At 39.6% G+C, this 19562-nt stretch overlaps 1 protein-coding gene across 10 annotated transcripts in view; it reads right to left on the bottom strand.

The window, feature by feature from the left end:
- The window catches only part of CIT (citron rho-interacting serine/threonine kinase), a 77921-nt gene extending 74033 nt beyond the window's left edge, over nt 1-3888 (bottom strand). For 9 of the 10 annotated variants that reach the window (XM_014963327.1, XM_014963342.1, XM_014963350.1 and 6 more), the window contains exon 1: nt 528-640. In XM_014963327.1, the coding sequence (XP_014818813.1) occupies nt 528-639 (112 nt within the window). In that variant the 5' untranslated portion in view covers nt 640. Of the gene's footprint in view, nt 1-527; nt 641-1124; nt 1301-2597; nt 2740-3478; nt 3602-3791 lie in introns of those variants that run through there. The other variant, XM_014963393.1, reaches the window with a different exon arrangement.
- Nucleotides 3889-19562: the final 15674 nt, after the last annotated feature.

Below are 19562 nucleotides of genomic sequence, written 5' to 3'. Positions count from 1 at the left end.
ACCCCACCAGAAATCGTAATTCTGAAGCACAGAACTACTATTTACAAGCTACACGTGCAAAACTCAGGTAACCCATGGAATCCAAAAGACTACTTCAAGCTGAAAGAGCTAAGGATTACCCAGCTCCTTTCTAGATTTCTGTTTCTTCGTACCTCTAATCACTGTCCTGCTCTCAACTTCTGACATCCTTCTGTTGTGCACACTTGGAGCTTTGCTGTATGCAGTACTCAGCCACTTTTAAAGTGCCTCCTCAACTATAAATATAGTACAGACTAAAAAGGATGAGCGTTCGAGTCACAGCATTTCAAAAGCCATCTGTATTTGACCTTTTTGGACCCAAACAAAGCCTTCATAGGATTGCCAAGACCCCCTTTGCAATGTCAAGTCTGCCTACAAAAGGTCAGATGCTCAAAGTCCTGGGTTACAATTATTAATGAATCAAAGCAACTAAAGCATTAATTAAACATTCAGATTCTTAAGAACTGTCTTTTATAATGACACCTGAAAATTAATCTAAACGAACTTACACTTCCTGACAAAGTTGCCAACATGTTTAATTTTCATTAAAGCAGGGTTTCTGCATTCTTCAAAAAGAACGAATAAAGAATCGAGGATGCCTTCCCGGGAGAGAGGAGACATCTGCTGTTGAGTCAAATTTTTCAAGTAACACATTTCTCAAGCTAGTGAGAGGCTCTCCATAAAAATCCAGTCACCACAGTTTGCCTTCACACCCACTCCTGACATTCTACGTCGCTCTTTAAAATAAAAAAAAACCTTAATGAATAGAATGCCTGAAAATTCAAGCCATCATCAAGCTGATCAATACTGATCCAGCATTCTCTTCATCCATTTTTTCTTGGTTTACAATTAGATGGTAAGCTCTTTAAGACTAGGGCTGTTTTTTTTTTTTTGTCTTGGATGGCACCTCACCCAATAGATGCATAGTCTATGGCAATGGCTTTTAAACACAGCAAAACTATACACAAATATATTACTTCACTGAAAGATAGAATGATCCTTCTCAAGATACACTATTAACTTAATTCTAATAGTAGTGACAAAAAGGAAATGTTCAACAAATGGTAATTTATCATTCTACTGTCATAACAGAAAAATATACATACGTGCTCCTGCGCCAACAAGGACTCCTTGCTCATCACCTTCATAGCATATACATCACCAGTAACTTTCTCTCTTACTACTTTTACATCTGCAAAGTGACCACAGCCAATCACACCCTTTACTTCAAAATCCTTCAGACTGGGTTGCAGTTCCCTTAATTCAGCTATGGTCTCTGCATCTATAAAAATAAAAAAACTTATTTTTACATTAGTCAACTGGCATTTCATAACAAACACATCAAAAATGAGAAATAAATAAAACAACAAAAAAACCCCAACACATTTACTTCCAGATTCTCAAGAAATGTTAAATCATTCCAGAATATACTTCTTAAAAAAAAAAAAAAAGTGTGCATAAGTACTAGAAAAAGACTGTATTGATGCATAGTTAAGACTAAAATATGGTACATACAAAAGAACCAGGAAATGTTAAGACAGTTCCCATAGCAACCATAATTCTGTCCCATTCATAACATCATAGGCTGATAGCCTCTTTTGTTTCTAATTTCTTTCCAACCGTCCTTTACCAATACAAAGTGTATTCTCTAAATATGAGGGCTTTACCCAGCCGAGTGCTACGAGTCAAGTGGCAGGGTTTTCTCCTCTGCCTGTGGGAGGCACTAGTCTATTGTCTAACAAATAACTGTAGACGTTTATTTCAGATATTCAGTTCAAGTTTTCCATTGACTAGTTTCAACCGGCATGCACTGTGATAATCAATTGCTCACTGTAGATTGTTCTAAAAATTCTTCAGACTAGCAGAAAATTACTCTCCACTAATAATATCCAGAAATTGTTGGATGGAACTATTATAGAGGGCATGATAAGTTACTTTTAACCAAATGGCTTCCTAGTATATTTTAATAGAAAAATTGATGAACCTTTTTTTTTTCCTTTTCCCCAAAAAGAATCCAAGCACATTATCAGTGTATAATATCAGACTATATTTACCCCACCAGAAATCGTAATTCTGAAGCACAGAACTACTATTTACAAGCTACACGTGCAAAACTCAGGTAACCCATGGAATCCAAAAGACTACTTCAAGCTGAAAGAGCTAAGGATTACCCAGCTCCTTTCTAGATTTCTGTTTCTTCGTACTTCTAATCACTGTCCTGCTCTCAACTTCTGACATCCTTCTGTTGTGCACACTTGGAGCTTTGCTGTATGCAGTACTCAGCCACTTTTAAAGTGCCTCCTCAACTATAAATATAGTACAGACTAAAAAGGATGAGCGTTCGAGTCACAGCATTTCAAAAGCCATCTGTATTTGACCTTTTTGGACCCAAACAAAGCCTTCATAGGATTGCCAAGACCCCCTTTGCAATGTCAAGTCTGCCTACAAAAGGTCAGATGCTCAAAGTCCTGGGTTACAATTATTAATGAATCAAAGCAACTAAAGCATTAATTAAACATTCAGATTCTTAAGAACTGTCTTTTATAATGACACCTGAAAATTAATCTAAACGAACTTACACTTCCTGACAAAGTTGCCAACATGTTTAATTTTCATTAAAGCAGGGTTTCTGCATTCTTCAAAAAGAACGAATAAAGAATCGAGGATGCCTTCCCGGGAGAGAGGAGACATCTGCTGTTGAGTCACAAAGAGTGGCTTCCCCTGGAAAAAAAAAAGAAGCAACAGCAGATGGAGTCTCAGACAACAATGAAAAGCCTCAAATCAATAACATATGTATAGAGCAGATTATATATTATCCACTTAAAAATCACTACTTCAGAAATTAGACAAATGATACAGAAGTGTGAGGTAAATATATCAACTCACTATGTCTAACCATAATAACTGTTACAGGTATATCACTTTCAGACAAAGCAATCCTTTAAAAATGGTTAAAGTTCAAATGACAGGTTTCTTGAAGCTATCTACATCCTATTGATGATTCTGATCTGACTGGCTTTTTTCTTGACATTGTACCATGTGGGTTTTTTCATGGTACAAATAGTTTAAGCAATCCAGAAGGAGAAGCTGCTGAACCTCAGACGATCAACAGCAGCTTGTTAGGTAAATCCACCTCATGACAAACCCTCAGCTACATCACCCACGAAAAAATTGCAATTACAGGACGCAGAACGCAATATTCCATATTTCTGTGGGAAAATCCACTGACATTGACAGATAAACATAAGACCAGCTCCTACGCACTGAACTCTGTGCAAACTAGATATGCATTTTGAACTTCAACAAGTTATCATCCTTTAACAAGTTAAACCCCTCCCTCGAGGGCCACACAGGCACACTTTAAGCTTCCACATGAACAAGCAAAAGCGTATTTTGATGCTCTGGGGCGTACACACAGACAACAGCAAGATCAGCTAATCCCAAAACAGATGCTCTTTACCTGAAAGAGCAGATTTAGCCGAGAAATTCGGCTGGTGATGGGCTCCATCGGTCCTGCCTCTACCGGATTTCGGGCGCATTTAAACTTCAACATCTTTCGAGATTACCGCGTGTAAAAGATCACCTGAAAAACAGATGCGGTAGACTTTCAAACAGGGGTACTTGAATAGGTGGCTTTAAATAATAATAAAAAGGGTATAATTCAAGCGATATATGTATTTCCTTGGAGACAGAATTTATTAAAACGTGAAAGTTTGAAAGCTCTCACCTCAAAACCCACCACACACAAACACACCCCGAGCAGCTCTCCTCACCTTTACCGCCATCCGGGTTTGAACGGAGCCGAGGGCGTGTCCCGCCCGCCATCACTTCCGATGACGCTCTCCTTCTCAGCCAATCCCGAAGCCGCCCTGGCGGAAGCGTGTCGTCACGTCCCTAGAGGCTGGGGGCTGGCACCGAGCCCTGGGGCGGGAGGCCCCCCCCCCCCCCCCCCCCTTCTCCCTCATGGGGGGAGCGCGCGGAAGGACCGTTAACGGTTTTAACCGTTAAAGCGGCCGGAGTGGCCGCCATGTCTGGTTCTGAGGGGGAAGCGCCGCTCCCTCAGGCAACCGCTCGCTCCCTCAGGCAACCGCTCGCTCCCTCAGGGCTCCCCGCCCCACCGGGCCCTGAGGGAGCGAGCGATGGAGGTTTATTCCCCTTTTTCCCCTTTGCCAAAAAGCACAAAAAACCAAAAAAAAACCACTATAAAATGACTCATTCTGAATAATTCTGACCGGAGCTGGTGCAATCGTAGGTTAGACGTCACAGTTGGCAACAGCTAACGGCCAGATAGGACAGCCAGAGGGGAAATAAAACTGTTGTGTTTTATTCTTTTTTCCAGAAGCTTTAAATTTTGCTCTGTGAAAGGCTTGTTTTGACCTTTTATGTCCCACTTCTTTTTTTATTATTATGTTGGTGATCTATATAGCCGTTTTATTCATATATAGGGTAATTAGCTTTCAAGTGAGGCGGTGGTGAAGACGTTCCAGCTCGGCATCACCCTCCGAAGTGGCTACGTGCCATCCATCAAAATGCTAAGTGGAATGCGGCACGACCTTGTTTGAACGACGGACGGGGTACGGTGATGTCAGCGGAGAACATCAGCATCACCGTTATGCAAAAACGCCAGGATGCTATTTCGAAGTCGGGGTCTTTGTTACACAGTGCCTTTGGCAGGCTTGAAACTGGTAACAAGACATCCAGGTGATGGGATTCCTTAAAAAAAAAATAAATAAATAACCCTATTGCTGTGTAGTGACATGAAATGAGATGTTTTGCTATCCAGCAATCAGTTTAATTATGCTAATACGGGCTTGGCATCTAGCTGATAACATAATGCACTGATGGATTTATTGTGTTACGCCTTTATACAAATCATTTCACAAATAGTGCTTCCTTCCACCTCTTCCAGTCCACCACTGGAACACTAACATATTTTTCCTGTATTTCTTGCCTCAAACTTACATATCTGGGTTCATTTCAAGTTACTAAACCTGAAAGAGTTTTTAGAATCTAATCTATTGTCCAGCACCTGCACTGCCAATTAGTTTTTTGGATTCCACTCAGGACACTGTCATTGTCTATGTCTCATCCTCCACTGCATTGCACAGGAGAGAGCAGCTCTTCAAAAGAAGTGCCATAAAGAGCTCCCTTTTCATAAACTGGTAAATTTTCATGCTAGTGCATTTTAGTAAAATACCACATCCTGCCTTGATATTTGGAACCCGCTCGTGTCTAAGGGTGTTCTGTCCCAAATTTTGGACAAGCCTCATTGTCTGCCGTCCAAACTAAGAGAACTTTAGGTTCTTCTGCCTTTCCCTTTCTCCGGCCTACCTCCTCCTGCACAAATGCCCTTAGCCCCCTCTCTTTTAACTGCCAAAATTACTGGTAAATATCCACACTGTGTCTAATGCCACTTGGGAAATTACCATATCTGTATATGTTTAGATGTATAAAATGAAGGAAGTGGAAGAGCTGGGTTCTCTTTCACGGAATCATGGAATCACGGAATTGTCAGAGTTGGAAGGGACCTTCTAGAGATCATCAAGTCCAACTCCCCTGCCAAAGCAGGGTTACCCAGAGCACATCACTCAGGAGCATCCAGGTGGGTCTTGAAGATCTCCAGAGAAGAGGGCTCAAGTTAGATTAGTTGCCTTTAAGATGGCCCTTAAAGAGCTCATTTTTCTAGAAACAGCCACGTGGTAGAAGATCATTTACTGTTTTTTCTTCTTCGTTGCTGTGTAAAAGACTCACGTAAACAAGAATGTCTACCAGCAAAATGAAATAATAACATAGAAATACAGCTGCGCCAGAACTGTTATCGAGCATTAAGAAAAGAAATGGCAGATGGAAGGAGCAGAAAAAGAAAAGCTGTGCAGCTTCAGTGATAAAACCTCAGTATCCATTTCTGCTGTCTCAGGTAAAAAAGAAAAAATAAATACCTTTTCAGAAGAACACGTATTTTGTTTTTCTTTAAATTGGTTATCTGAAGTCTTCAGAGTGAAAGTGATGATTCCTTCATATTTTTGATACTTTTATCAAGAGCAATCAGCGATCATAGTAGATGAGTTCTTCGTCTTTATAACAGACAAATTATATATCACGTCTTGATCTTGGCGGCTACCCCTGTGGATAACCTCACTTCACGTGAAGGATCATTGCAAACCTGCAATTGTACAAAACAAGAGCTTATTCCGTACTATTAAATTAATAGGTCATTCAAAAGCATAACAGAATAAACAGCTCTATGATTTCCCCTAAACAGGTCCCAATATGGTGCTCAACATGTTCTGACATCTCACCATGCATTGAATTGGTTACCATCTGTTTGGCAATTTTTCGATTATAAAAGTAGGGGTTTCCCTTTCTTTCCTTGGCCAAAATTCTCCTCCCTCGTGCTGTTGTAGAGTGCGCCCAAGTGACCCTGTTCCAAAGATCACAGAATCACACAGAATCACAGAATGGTTTGGGTTGGAAGGGACCTTTACAGGCCATGGAGTCCAACGCCCCTGCCCTGGGGAGGGCACTAACACCCTCCAGGCTCACTCAGGGTCTAAGACAATAAGTACATTTCCATATTTTAATGGGCAGAGAGATGCCAACTGCCCCCTAACAGCATCTGGCTGTGAACTTCTGTATTTACAGCGGCATCGTTCTTAAATATCTTCATCTATGGAGCAGCAGGACACTGGTGACTGCTCCCAGGACGCTCACTTCCTGAGATTTACATATGGCTAGAAGGTAAATAAAAAAGGCTTGTGCTATTACAATTCTAAGAGCTAAGCATGACCAAAAAAAGCCTATTTTTTGTCCTACCTTGGAAATCACTCTGTTATTTCCAGATTTTAATGCTAATCCATTCGTGCAGATGCCTATTTTTTGTCCTACCTTGGAAATCACTTACAGCTCTGTTGTTTCCAGATTTTAATGCTAATCCATTGATGCAGACCAGTGGCAGTTTGCAGCCCGGGCTTCCAGACTATGTGGACCCCAGAAATAAATCATGTTCTTCAGCAATTCTTTTGTTGAATGGCCTTTACCATAGCTAACCTATATTCGTATGAAAACAAAAAATGAATTATCCCTTATCATCTCTATTCCTTTCTCTAACTCACCAGTATTTAAAAGATTCTGTAATAAACTAAGCTTTTATTTTTTTTCTAGCCCAAACCCAGATCATAGCTGAGCTACCACTTTCTGAATCAAGATAAAGGGCTAAAGCTGGCTGACTTGAATGCTATCATAAACCTTTGCTAATAGTTGCCCTCTCACCATTGCTTAATAGGACCTAAATAATCCTTAGATCCTAGGCACGTTTTTTTCCACTTTATTTTCCCAAACTATCACAAAATATCAAACTTAGATGTAATAGTCATGCAACCACAGGGAACAGAAATATTTGCACAATACATCTTTAGGAATAACAGTTACGGAAGAGGCAAGTAAATTCCTTTTCAGAGAAAGATATGAAGGCAAAGAGAAATAATCGCCAGGAAAACAATTATATTGTCTTTTCTTTTGCAGCATTTTTCATTTCCTCAGAATTTTTGGAAAAAGACCACTCTGCAATCATTCTCCCAGGATAGGCAGAAAGGAAATGAAACTTCAAAAGACCTAAGTGGTTGTTAGGTGTTTCTTCCATAGAATTCCACTAGAAGTTAGGTACAAAGCTACATCTGATAATATTATTCAAGGTTATTTTGACTGAAATATTAAAGACCTTTTCTGCTTATATTAGCAATATGCTAATAATAGCAGTATATAAGTGCTAATGTTCACTGGGTGGGGGTTTTTTATGTTGTTTTTATTTTCTTTGTATTGACAGAAGTTAAATCCATTAAAATAGTGTTTTAAACACACATGGTAGTCTTCCTATTAGATACATAACCATCATCTATTTTTTTATTTGTTTATAAAAATGCAAACAGACACACATGATGCTCGTCAGACCTAATGCCAGTTCTGAGGATTCCTCATTCCAGCACACACTGTTCAGCGACTACTCATGTTTTCTTACTGAACTCTCCAAACTTCACAGCCCAGTGTTGAATTTCTCCATAAGCCAAAATATAATCCTGCTACATTTTTAGTTTGACCAAAATGAAATGGTAACCAAATTGGGTCACTAATAACCTTTTTTATATTCAAACTGAGCATATAACCACATGAAAGTGAAGCACTTTTTAAATCCTAATTGTCTTCCGCAACCATTTTTTTATATTTATCCTAAAACAAATACCTCACTACTTACTGGAGAAATAATTTATTACGTTTTACCTGCAGTGAAAAGCAAATGATCTGTTACATATCTCAGCTTGAGGCTTACTTTGTGCCACCATAGGAACATCCCTGATTCCACAAAAATTGTTTTATAGAAGTGATTTATTAATTCTCACGATCTGTCAAGACACATGAATATTGATGTCTTCACATTAACATCTCCTGGAGCGGCTGAAAACTAAATTTGTCATGACTTAACAGGAATTATATGTTGCAGAGCAACAAGTGACAGGGGTTTAATTAAAGCAAAAGTGACAAAGTATCTGAGCAACTACAATAAACATTTTGTTTTAAACATAGCTAAAGAACTACTTGCATGTTTTCACTGGTGGAAAGGAAGGCAAGGCTCAACTTTGTTTTAGAAGATAAAACCTAGAATGGAACAGGTGCAGTTTATCATCTGGAAATTGCATATAACAAAATAATTACTCTGGGATTTAGATTTGGTAATCATGTAAAAGATGATCACATCAAATTATATTTTACCTAGATTTCAAAAGAAGATAGGAACTGAGATACCTTTATAGCAAGGATACCAAATTCTTTTGAGAGCACAATTAAAACTTATCAGTAGAATTTAATCTTACATTGGTCCTAGGATGAATGAATTCTAGATGTTCACAGGACTTTTTCCTCACCTTACATCAACAAATCCACAGGAAAGACCCCCTTTAGTTTACTACAACACTAATTTGCTTGCTTGTGGGATGGTCACCTGCGCTTCATTGCTATGTGTTGGAATTCTATTTAGAAACCTGGCATTCCCCCCGCTCCCGTGGGCTGCAGAACATTGTGTCTCCTGATTTGTGGTGAAAGAATTTCTGACTCAATCCAATCCACGCGCTATATTTGGAAACTGGAAATCTGACCGTCATCAAGGGAAAGTGCCCAAAAAGATTCATTCTGTCTTAATATAAAGTCGTAGGCTCTTAGCTGATCTCCGTCCCTGAGCTCAGCCAGAAGCCGAGATGTGCCAGACAGACATCTCCCTGCCCAATATTGATGAGCAGCAGAGCCGTGCCTACCCATAAATCTCTTTGGCTGACTTCCAGAAAGGTGGAAGAATGTGAATTAATTGAGGAGTTAGCTAGATGGCGTTGAAAGATACTCATATGTCACTACACCATTGTGATTTTGGGGAGAACAGGTCTAGCTATTGTTTGGAGTTTTCTGCAATAAATCAGGTTAGATTGATGTTGAAACTAGACTATGGACCAAAATGGCAGGCAGCCATCCGGGGAGGGAAGCATCACTAAATCAGTTTTCCACTGGAGTGGAAACCATCCTCCTTTCTGAAACAGGGATGTTTGTTAGTTTGTTGTTTATTTGTTTTTTGTTTAAATAGGTCAGTTCAATGCCATTTGCAAACTACAATTCTGTTGGGAGGAGCCTGCTCCTATCAAATCCACACTGAGGCGATAGCTCCAGCTCTGCTGGAGAAGTCACTGGGAGTAGAAGGTCCTTTCCTGCAGCCTAGTGTTGGCTGTCACATGTAACTACAACGTACTACAGAGTTCCAAGATTTGTTATCTAAAAGCAAAATAAAAGCCCTCATTCTTACCTACAAGTTCAGTAAAACAAATACTGTCAGACTAAACCATAAAAATTAAGTATTAAAATAGATTAAACAAAACGCGCCTGTTAAAATTATGTAAGCTCTTTTTGAAAAAACAAAACTTTTTATCAAGTTGGGTGAATTAAGATGCACAGGTAGACTTGGCTTCTTCATATAACTGAACTTGAAAGAAATTCCATCTTGTTTCTTTTGAAGATTTATTCCGTAAAAACCCAGTTAACAATAATCTGTGCACGGTGGCAGGAATGAACAGGGTAACAAAGAACAAAAGCAGTGTTTCGTTCAGAGCATAAATAAAAGCATCAGATGAGGCAATGACAGCTTTAATGTAGAAGGACTCTTCCAGGTAAGACTAAAAGAAATTTAGATATGATTGCCTGTCTATTTTTTAATTTGGAATCACGATTTTGGTGCTTTACAGACTTAAGATGTTCTTGCTCTGAGTGGGTGTGTTCATTCCTGTCTTGAAGAGCTCTGCAATGACAGCCTACATGTTACTTTATTTAATTCTTCTAGAATTAGTTCTATACTGTTTGCTTGGAGGCCAAGAAATATTTTACAGTGACTATTGTGGGATTCTGATTTTTAAACAGCTTTTCCATGTTAAGAATTGCGATGAATAAGTGATTAAGACATAAGACTGACAAACAGTGAAGTAACTTAATGTTCAGATAGGGATTGAATGACAGTTTCTGGCTGCTCTGGAGGTTCCTGCACGGTCAAACTGCTGTTTTGGAGGGCTGTTCACCATTCCTGATGGGCTATTGGCCTGGCTCACATTGTTTTCTTATACTTTTAAATTTGCCTTGCTACCTGGAAGGAAAAGGTTACAAAACCAGTATATTCTTCCTCAAACAGAAAAAAAGCATGGTGGGAGGTTGTTGCAATTCTGACATGTTCACGGTCTGCCAAGGAATTGCATTAGCCATTTTGAGCCAAAGGCTGGATACTAAAATACAAGTCTTGGAAGAGGAACAGAAACTCCATGCAAAAGAGCTTCTGTGGAACAAATGTTTCCTGAAAGAAAAAAAAAGAAAAAAACAAACAGACTTAAGGCTACTTGTCTTTTTTCCTGTGTTTTTAAAGTACTACAGATGGACTTAATGTTTTAAAACTTACTTTTTAATAAAAGGTGGATTTACACTACTGTTTCAAATTTATCTATAATTGAATAAATTACATAAGTACCAAGGTAGAATATTTTCTACTTTCTGCTCTTCCCATCACTCAGCTATTCAGTTTTCCTAAAGGCTATTGAGTCTTGTGCATTGATTCTCTGAAATTTTGAAATGGATCAGATGCAGCATTTATGAATTGTGCCAGTGGATGAAAACAGCTAATAGCAATTACTTTCTTGGAAACAAAGGGAGAGGTGCAGACTTGTTGGGGAATAGTACGTATTACAATTCTTAAACCTCTTCAACATGAAGCAGAAAATAGTTAGCTTTTCATAAAAAACAATTATCAGAAAAAGCCTAATAGCCAACCTCAAAGTGACAAAACCCCCAAAAAAATCTATGCTAAGTAATTGTTATTTGCTAACAACCTTTCTAAAGCAGAACACCAGCTACCACTTAAAATTCGCCAGAAGTCAGCAGTAAAAGCAGTGGAGGAGGTTGGGCTAAACATCAACTCAATCCACCATGAACAGATATTAGGAAATAAAGATGCTATATTTTAGAATATATTTTAGGATGCTGGAACAAAAGTGTATTTGCAGACAGGCTGCATAATTTTTTGCACCTCTGTCCTCCCTATATTCTCCTGGGTTTCATCCTGATGCCTTTCAGTAGCCCAACATCAAAAGATGATCTATCATCTCTTTCCTATGAATAAGAACAGCTATTTGTCTCTTGAAAGGGGCTCTTTAAATCCTACTGTTTTTCTGTTTTGCCAGGCTGGGATTCTTCAGCATCAAACTGAGCCAGAGGCACAGACTGGCAATGCTGGCAGTGGTGTCCAACAGCTGTGTAGAGACTGCTAAAGGATGACTGGTCTACAGCCAGTCTTTCCACCTTATATGTAGCCTCTTGAGGAAAAAAATGCCATCTAGACATTCAAAAAGATCCAATAAACAGGCTGATACAAGGCATTTATAAATTATGAAGGTGCAGGAACAAGCTTGTCTCACAACCCTGTCATCAACTGCCCAGCTGTGGTAGGAGCAGGAGGACACACAACTCCCCCAGCATGGATCAGGAGTACCAACACATCAGAAAAAGGCAACTGCTAAATAACATTTTTCTTTGCATCCCTACCAAGTCTTTTGTAAGGGGCTATTTCTGCCCAAGCTGCATATAAATTTTATGTTGTTAGTAGATTGATGCTGTCTCGCTTCATCTGCACAGTGCTTCATGCCAAAACCATGAAACTGCAGGACTTCAGTCATAAAGAAAAAAAATTATCAATAAGCCTGGGCAGCTTGTGACGCTTAGTGACAGATTTTCACTGCCTGTATGGCTATATTTTAAATTAGACAAAAATAGTTAACACCGCACTTGCATGCAAAAAGAAGTCATCTGCTTCTTATCTAATGTGTAATTCAATAATTCCTATAATTGATCTTCATTGACAGTTTATGCAAGCTCACTCACCCACACTGCACATATTGTGCTTCCTGACATAATTCCCAACATAGACTATGATATTTCAACAGAGGAAGCTTGTTAAATCAGGTCAAACAAAATAAAGAATCAGAATCTGCTGCAAGTCCTTGCAGCTGTCTGTCTTTTTACCCTCTCCTTCCCCTTTCTCCCCTCAAAAAAAAAAAAAAAAGGCTCCCAACTATTGGTATTTTTGCAATGGGCTAAAAATACAAAAAACAGTTTTGTTAGATGTTGATAGGCTTCAGAAGCAAAATACATCATAATTTTTTCCCTAGATGCCGGACTAATTGCCAGTCTTTATTGTTTCCACGTGGTTTGATTTTCCCTGGAAGTGCCATATATATTCTAATGATCTGCTGAATTAAGAGAGTTCTAAATCGGTTCCCAATTGATGAGACGCTATTTCTGAGATAGGCCAATAAAGGACATTTTCTCTCATAGACAAGGCAACAAAAAAATTATGGAGGTGATAATGGCTCTTCAGGTGTCTGAAAGAGTGATACGTAATTTCAGAGAAGCATAAACAATAGATGCTTTTTCCATTTACAATAATTGTAAATAAAGAGGAACATAATGTTTCTGTTTTATAAACACAATCACTTGCCTAGCCAGCGTTCTCCAGCTATTTCAAATTACTCATATTCTCCAAAGAAATGAGATATAGGAAGGCTTTAACAGACTAATGACTAATCGATACAATTAATGGTACCAGACAAAAGTTAAATAGAAGCATGCTAAAATACTAAACATAAAAGGCTGGAAGATCATTTCCAGAGCATATGCTAGCACAGGGAAACCCCTGGTTTAATCTTCTATAAATACAAAGAAAACTCCAGCTTTTTAAACAAATCATTATTTGAAGTTCAGAGGTATGTAGATTCCTTTATTACAGATTCTCTTTCCAACTGTAAGGCCTGATTCCATAACAGTTGAGCAAATGATTCCCATAAAGAACGTCCTTCACCCACAAGCCTTTTTACCCCATCAGCTGGGGGTAAGCTTTTAGACTACCTACCGACTGTGCTGGGGAATGATTTTCCAATTTCTGATGGCTATAGCACTTCAGGTTAGTTATGCTACACTTTAGTGAGCTAGCAAGTCATCAGGAGAAAATGGGAAGCAACCAAGGGTGACACACGTGCAGACATAATAAAATCACAGTAGTCTGCTCTTACTGTTCATACCCTCAGCACATTCCTAGCGAGGCTTCTGCACAGGACAGGGATGTTGCTGTGCTCCAAAGAGACAATATTTCATGATCTCTGCGTATGCATCATTTTATGTGGAAGCATCTTCTTTTTCCTACAGAGTAACTTCTGGAATACTAAAGAAACAAAAACACTTGAAGGGCAAACCCATAAATATTTCAGTTATTTGTATATAGGTTACTCTTTTGGGGGTAAAAAATGGAGTAAAACTGACACGGTGTGTATTGTACCTGTCACTGACACCAAATAGCACAAAACTGACCCGGGGAGTAGCAAGGATTACTAGCTCTGTGCCAGACTGTGTGGCATGGGCAAGCCGTGTAGCCTCTTCTGAGAGGACATTCAATAATGCTTTGGAAGGTCCTTTTGGCCTTTGCTGAAATTTCTTCCCTTAAATGTAAATTTTGGGAGACAATATTCACCTATCTATGAAATGTCTTTGAATCAAAACAGTGAGAGAAAATATAAAAATTAATTCAGTTCTTCACATAAGGCTACATGTGATGCTAACCTAAGCAAATGATTAAAATAGGCAAAAATTATATTCATCTAATCTAAGGTGTTCTTTTAATAGTAAACTGTTTCCAAAAGACACCAGACACCCAGATGTGTGGGAGATAATGCAAACTAGCCCACAGCACTGAAATAATGCACGTAAGAAGACTTTTGATGACTCTTCTCTTCCTGCTCAACAAGGCTGATTTCATGGGGTTCCAAAGACCTTGTCAGGCAAAGGTCTGGAAGTTTATAAAACAACTTGGTCTCCAAGAGAGAGGAGAATCACAGTCCAGAGCACGACAGGTATGGAAGGGCAATCAGCCAAACCGAGCCTGGATTGCTGGGGAGTTTTATCATAGACTCGGCATCTCAGATGAAAGGCTGTCAAGTAAGCAAAATACGCACACGATCTCTAGATCCTTTTACAACAGCACGTCAAAGTATTCATCAATCCCAATGAATAATATTTGGCTTCATGTTTGTCACATCTCTCATTTGTCACGTCACAGGTCACGCTGCTTTCATACACCCCATGGGAGAAGTTGACTGTGAACCCAGACCGAGGTGGCACTAAATGTTCATAAATGTCATTTCTGATGAGACAGAGCTTGCCCAGCCTCTGCAGGCATGGAATGCTATAGAGCAAAATTTAAAATGGGAAACAAGAATGGAAGATACTTTATTAAGGTAATGTTCATATCTGAATTGCACCCCCATATAGATCACGCGTGGGTGAATATTAGATTTAAGCAGTTAACTGAATGCTGAATACGTTAGTGACAAATATGGTCTATGCACTTCCTAAAACGTCTAGAAGTCTGCAAAGCAATAATACGGGAAAGGCAAGAAAGACAAAGGAAACTTTTAATCTTAAGGTTTATTTTTAGGTCCTATACTGAATGAAGGTTTGGCTTTTCCACAGAACACCCACACCCAGGCAGCAGAGCAAAGATTCTGATGAATGTGATACCCAGAGTATCACAACTTTCTCCATGGTTGTTTTTTTCATTTAATGCAGTTAGTTAATTAGATGTCCTCTGATCAATCATTGAATTACCGCTTCAAAAGGCATTGTGATATGATAAGAGTGCCTCGCAGCAGTTAAACACTTTGATTTTTCTGTCCTAACACATTTACAGCTTGTGTGAACTAGGTCCTCCCAGCAGGAATAAAGAAATACTTTTTCCTTTCTAAATTACAAGCACAATTTATCTCACAATTTAGAAACTGACCAGTAAAATTACTGAAATATGGATTCATTCTCTCCCCTTCTCCTTTCCGGTATTTAAGACTAATCCCTTTCATGTTTTTCATGTTTCTTATGTTTTGATCTCAAGCTCGTTGGAGCTGTGACCTCTCTTGTTCATGTTCTATTCATCTTCTTTAATACCATACCGTTACACATCTGTGACTTCAGCTGTGTTACAGCATCTCCTTCCTTGATCCTTGGGAGTCTGTCTCAAAAACCAAAGCAGTGTAGTCATTACAGGAAGATACTACCAGGATCTTTCTTGTTTTCCTCTTGCAACTTGGCTCTTGAGAAATTATGATCTAGGGGTTAAGACAGTAAGTCACAGCTTCAACATGAGGTTTGTGTCTGACCTGGCATTGGGGACTGTTGGCCAGTTACTGCCTTGGCTTCACTTCATCCATCTGTGAAAGGCGAACACTAATTACAGGACAGTGTGACCCCAAGATTTGCCTCATTAGAGTTTCTACGAAGAGCTTTGGAATCTTTGGAAAGAAGACAGTACCGTATGTAGTATATGGTATATAGACAGACATGGTATATAGTTCCTGGAAAAGCCTGCTTTTGCTGCCTCCCCAAAAGCAGATGACATTGCACATATAATATTCAGGGTTCTTCGCATAGTGCTGTACAGAAGAGTTCCTGTGCTAGCAGTAAAGCAAACAAATAAAAAAGCTTTCAAGGTTGTGCTTCTGTTAGTGATACAAGTCCCCACACAAGGAGAAAAGATGCATTCTTTTTTTTGAGCAGTATAAATGATGGAAAAGAATTTACTTTTTAATCCTAAAGAAGGACATTTGCCAGATGAAAGAGAGCTGAACTGTAGTAAAGAAAGTTCTGCAGTTGCCTTTCCAGCAGGATAGTGCAGTCTGCAGGTGATTAAACAACAGAAACCAATACCCATAACTCAACAATATGTCTTAGCTATTATTTGGCAATTCTTTTTCTCTTGAAGACTCTTATACATAAATATGAGCTTAAAATGGAAATTACTCATAACAAGTTTTATTTCATTGTGAATTGTTCTCATACAGCAATATGCAACCACATTTGTAAAAATAACAAATCTCTTTACTGCCAGCCGAAGCTGACCTGCACTCTTACAAAGTCTGCTATTTTGAATTTAAATGTGCTACCTGTTACGTGGGCAGCAGGCCCCAGAGAGATGATACACCAGTCTGGCAGCTCTCCATTCTGTGAAGCGGAAGGTGCTAACAAACCGAAGGGGATTTAGAAATCAGAAACTAGAATGAGAAGACACACAAGTTTAATTTTTCCAGAGAGATTAAGACCTGGGTATTTTTATAGCAAGGCTGATTACAGCTCTCAAGTTAAACCCCACTACTTAGACAGGGAAACAAATAAACATCTGGAAGGTCTTTTCCTAGTACTTGCAGTGTTCCTCATAAGCAGGCCAGCAGAGGAAAGATAGATTTCCAGTTGCCCTCCAGAGCCAAGAGGAGAAGAGGTTCCTGCTCTGTACCACCCTGAAAAGTCATTTTCCCTGAGGCCTGAAGGCTGATGTCCCTGTGTGGCCCCTGTCCTGCGGTATTCACACACACTACTTCACTTTCTGAAAGCTACTTCAGGAGGAATGGGCACTTTGCATAGAAAGCACTTGGACTTCTCAGACTTAAATATTAAGAAGTTTTGCTGCTTCCTTCATTCCTTTTTTTAGTGTTGGTTTCTTTGTGAACACCTGTTTCAACCCAGAGGGCTCTGTTTCTCATGAGCTAGTGTTTAGTAAGTACCACAAAGCAATTTAGTTTAGTCAATATTAAGAAGCAATACCTGGCTTTTCCAGCTTGATCCAAGTACGATCCTGTTACCAGACCTCACGCTGATAGACATCTCACCCTGCCTGACCCCTGTATCTGGATGCCAAAAAGATCAGGTATTTAACTTCAGGCTTAAGATGAACATGTGAAAGGTAACAATGCTCTTTTTAGTAACCAAACTGAAAGAAACCGCAGTTTGAAAGCATGAAAAAGGAGAAGGATGCTGGGGAACAGCACTGACTAACTTATGCTAATGCAGGGTCCCTCAACCATGCAGAATGAGCTTCAGCTAACCAGTTGCAACTTAATTACCTCTGTTCAATGGTTTTCCACCTACGTGTTTATCATAGTTCATGCTCTTGAAAAGTGCTGAAGAAACAGCTCTGGGGATGAAAGGCTGCTCCTCTCACAGGTAACGGATGCTGCAAAAACTCTTTCTGAAAGCTTCTGTGCTGCACATATCCACTCTATCCAGGCAGGATTGTCTGGCTCCTAATGATGTGACAATTTGGGGTCTGTGATTTTTTTCCCAGTGCTTGGGATTAGTAAATAAGGGGATCCCTTTGTATGAGTTGAAAGGGTAGGTTTTGTTTGGACAAAATATCCCAAACCAAAAACCCCTCAAGGCTGCCCATTTATTTATCTTAAGGCAAAAAATTAGGAGTAGATGGGAAGGAAGCTCTGTTACACACACAGCCTCTCTGAAATGTTTAAATGATTGAACAGGAGCAAGAGGTTCTTGTATCAGATTATCAATCTCTTGCAGTGTCCAGTCCCCCCCTAAATCTCGGTCTCAAAGACAGAAGGACACATCCTTTCTGCCACAGCCACACGCAGCATTGACCACAGGACAGCCAAGGCAAGGTTTTTGGAGTCCTGCGGGTGGAACACAGAAATATTCTCCAAATCCAGCAAGGTTAGCACAGGGGTCACCTAAACATGGGTAGGAACAAGCTCATCTTCAGTTGTACCTACCCACTAATCACACATTCTCTAATGAGGGACAACAACTGACAAGATCCTGCACGGATGCAAAGGTGCTGGCATTTGCACCAGATAGTTAATAGGCCCTAAGGATTAGTAATTACACAAATAAGTGTATAGCTAATTAAAAGATAATTATCCTTTACTTTTACTTTCAAACTTCTTGTTCCCAAGAAGTGAATCAGGCCTCTCTTCAGATAATTTATAGAATACCAGTTTCCATAACAACATAATTGCTCAATGAAGCAAAAATACCTGGCAGAGATGCCATTATCATGAAATAATTGACCACAACAGTGAGTGAAGGAGGTTGCATTAACACCAAGTTTGCTTCATGTCAACATGTACAATTACAATGGCAATAATGCTAGATCAAAGACCATCATTCCTAACACAAGTCATTATGAATCACAGCATATGCATAAGAAGCAGAGCAAGATGATAGTGAACAAGTGTTTTTCCCCATGACAAAGCACAAAGTCATGTCTAATCATTTAATGATTACCGAACTCCAAGGCCACACGTTAACAGGTAATTTTAGAACCTAATGGTTTGCTATGAAGAAATACAAGCAAGAACATCTCACTCAGTTTGTGTCTTCATATGAGGAAAGGCACAGGCTACTTTTTCTGTTTTAATAGGAGTGTTTGTTCCTCAAAGACTCATCAAATGTTGTCATGTTTTAAGATTCAAGAGGGGGTAACTCACACCCACTGCTGAAAACACCTACTTCATTAAAAAAACCCCAGCTTTAGTCTAGATGTAGATCTACATCTACCCATGGAGCCATTACATTTTTATTCCTTCTGTGGACTGCAGAAGCAGCAAGCCCAGGGCCAGGTTTGTGTGGAAGTGCTCAGTCCTAACACCTCTCAAGTGGGAGTGCAGTGCCCCATCCCAGGTCTGCTCTGGACCCTGCTGGGTCCTGAGGGCCCTGAGGACACCATGTCCCCAGAACACTTTTTGTTTCTTTGGAGCTTCTCCAGCTGAGAAAACTTGAAGCAATGAGAAGTGGTGCTGCAGCCACTCCGAGCAGTGTATGTCTGTAACATGATGCTGAAGGTACACAATGGCAATCCCTGCAGCTGGTGCAAGATGATGTGAGGATGGGAGCCCTCCTGGGATAAGTACTGGAAGATTGTCCCAGTAAGAAGGAGCCAGCTTGGACCCTGTCTGTGTCTGGAGTCTACCTGGAGCATGGTAAATTGAGAAGGAGCCCTAGGTGCAAAGTAGCATGTATGTCATATGGCTGGTGAGGGCCAGGTGTGAAAAAAAGTCAAATTGTCAGTGTGGTACCCGAAATAAATCAAGCTGGCCTGAAATATTGGCCATGCATTTTCACTACCTCCAGAGTAGTTCTGCTTGTTC

Source organism: Calidris pugnax, unplaced genomic scaffold, assembly GCF_001431845.1.
Source record: "Calidris pugnax isolate Ruff unplaced genomic scaffold, ASM143184v1 scaffold32, whole genome shotgun sequence".
NCBI lineage: Eukaryota > Metazoa > Chordata > Aves > Charadriiformes > Scolopacidae > Calidris > Calidris pugnax.
The sequence above is the reverse complement of the archived record's forward strand: the minus strand, read 5'-3'. Positions and strand labels throughout refer to the sequence as shown.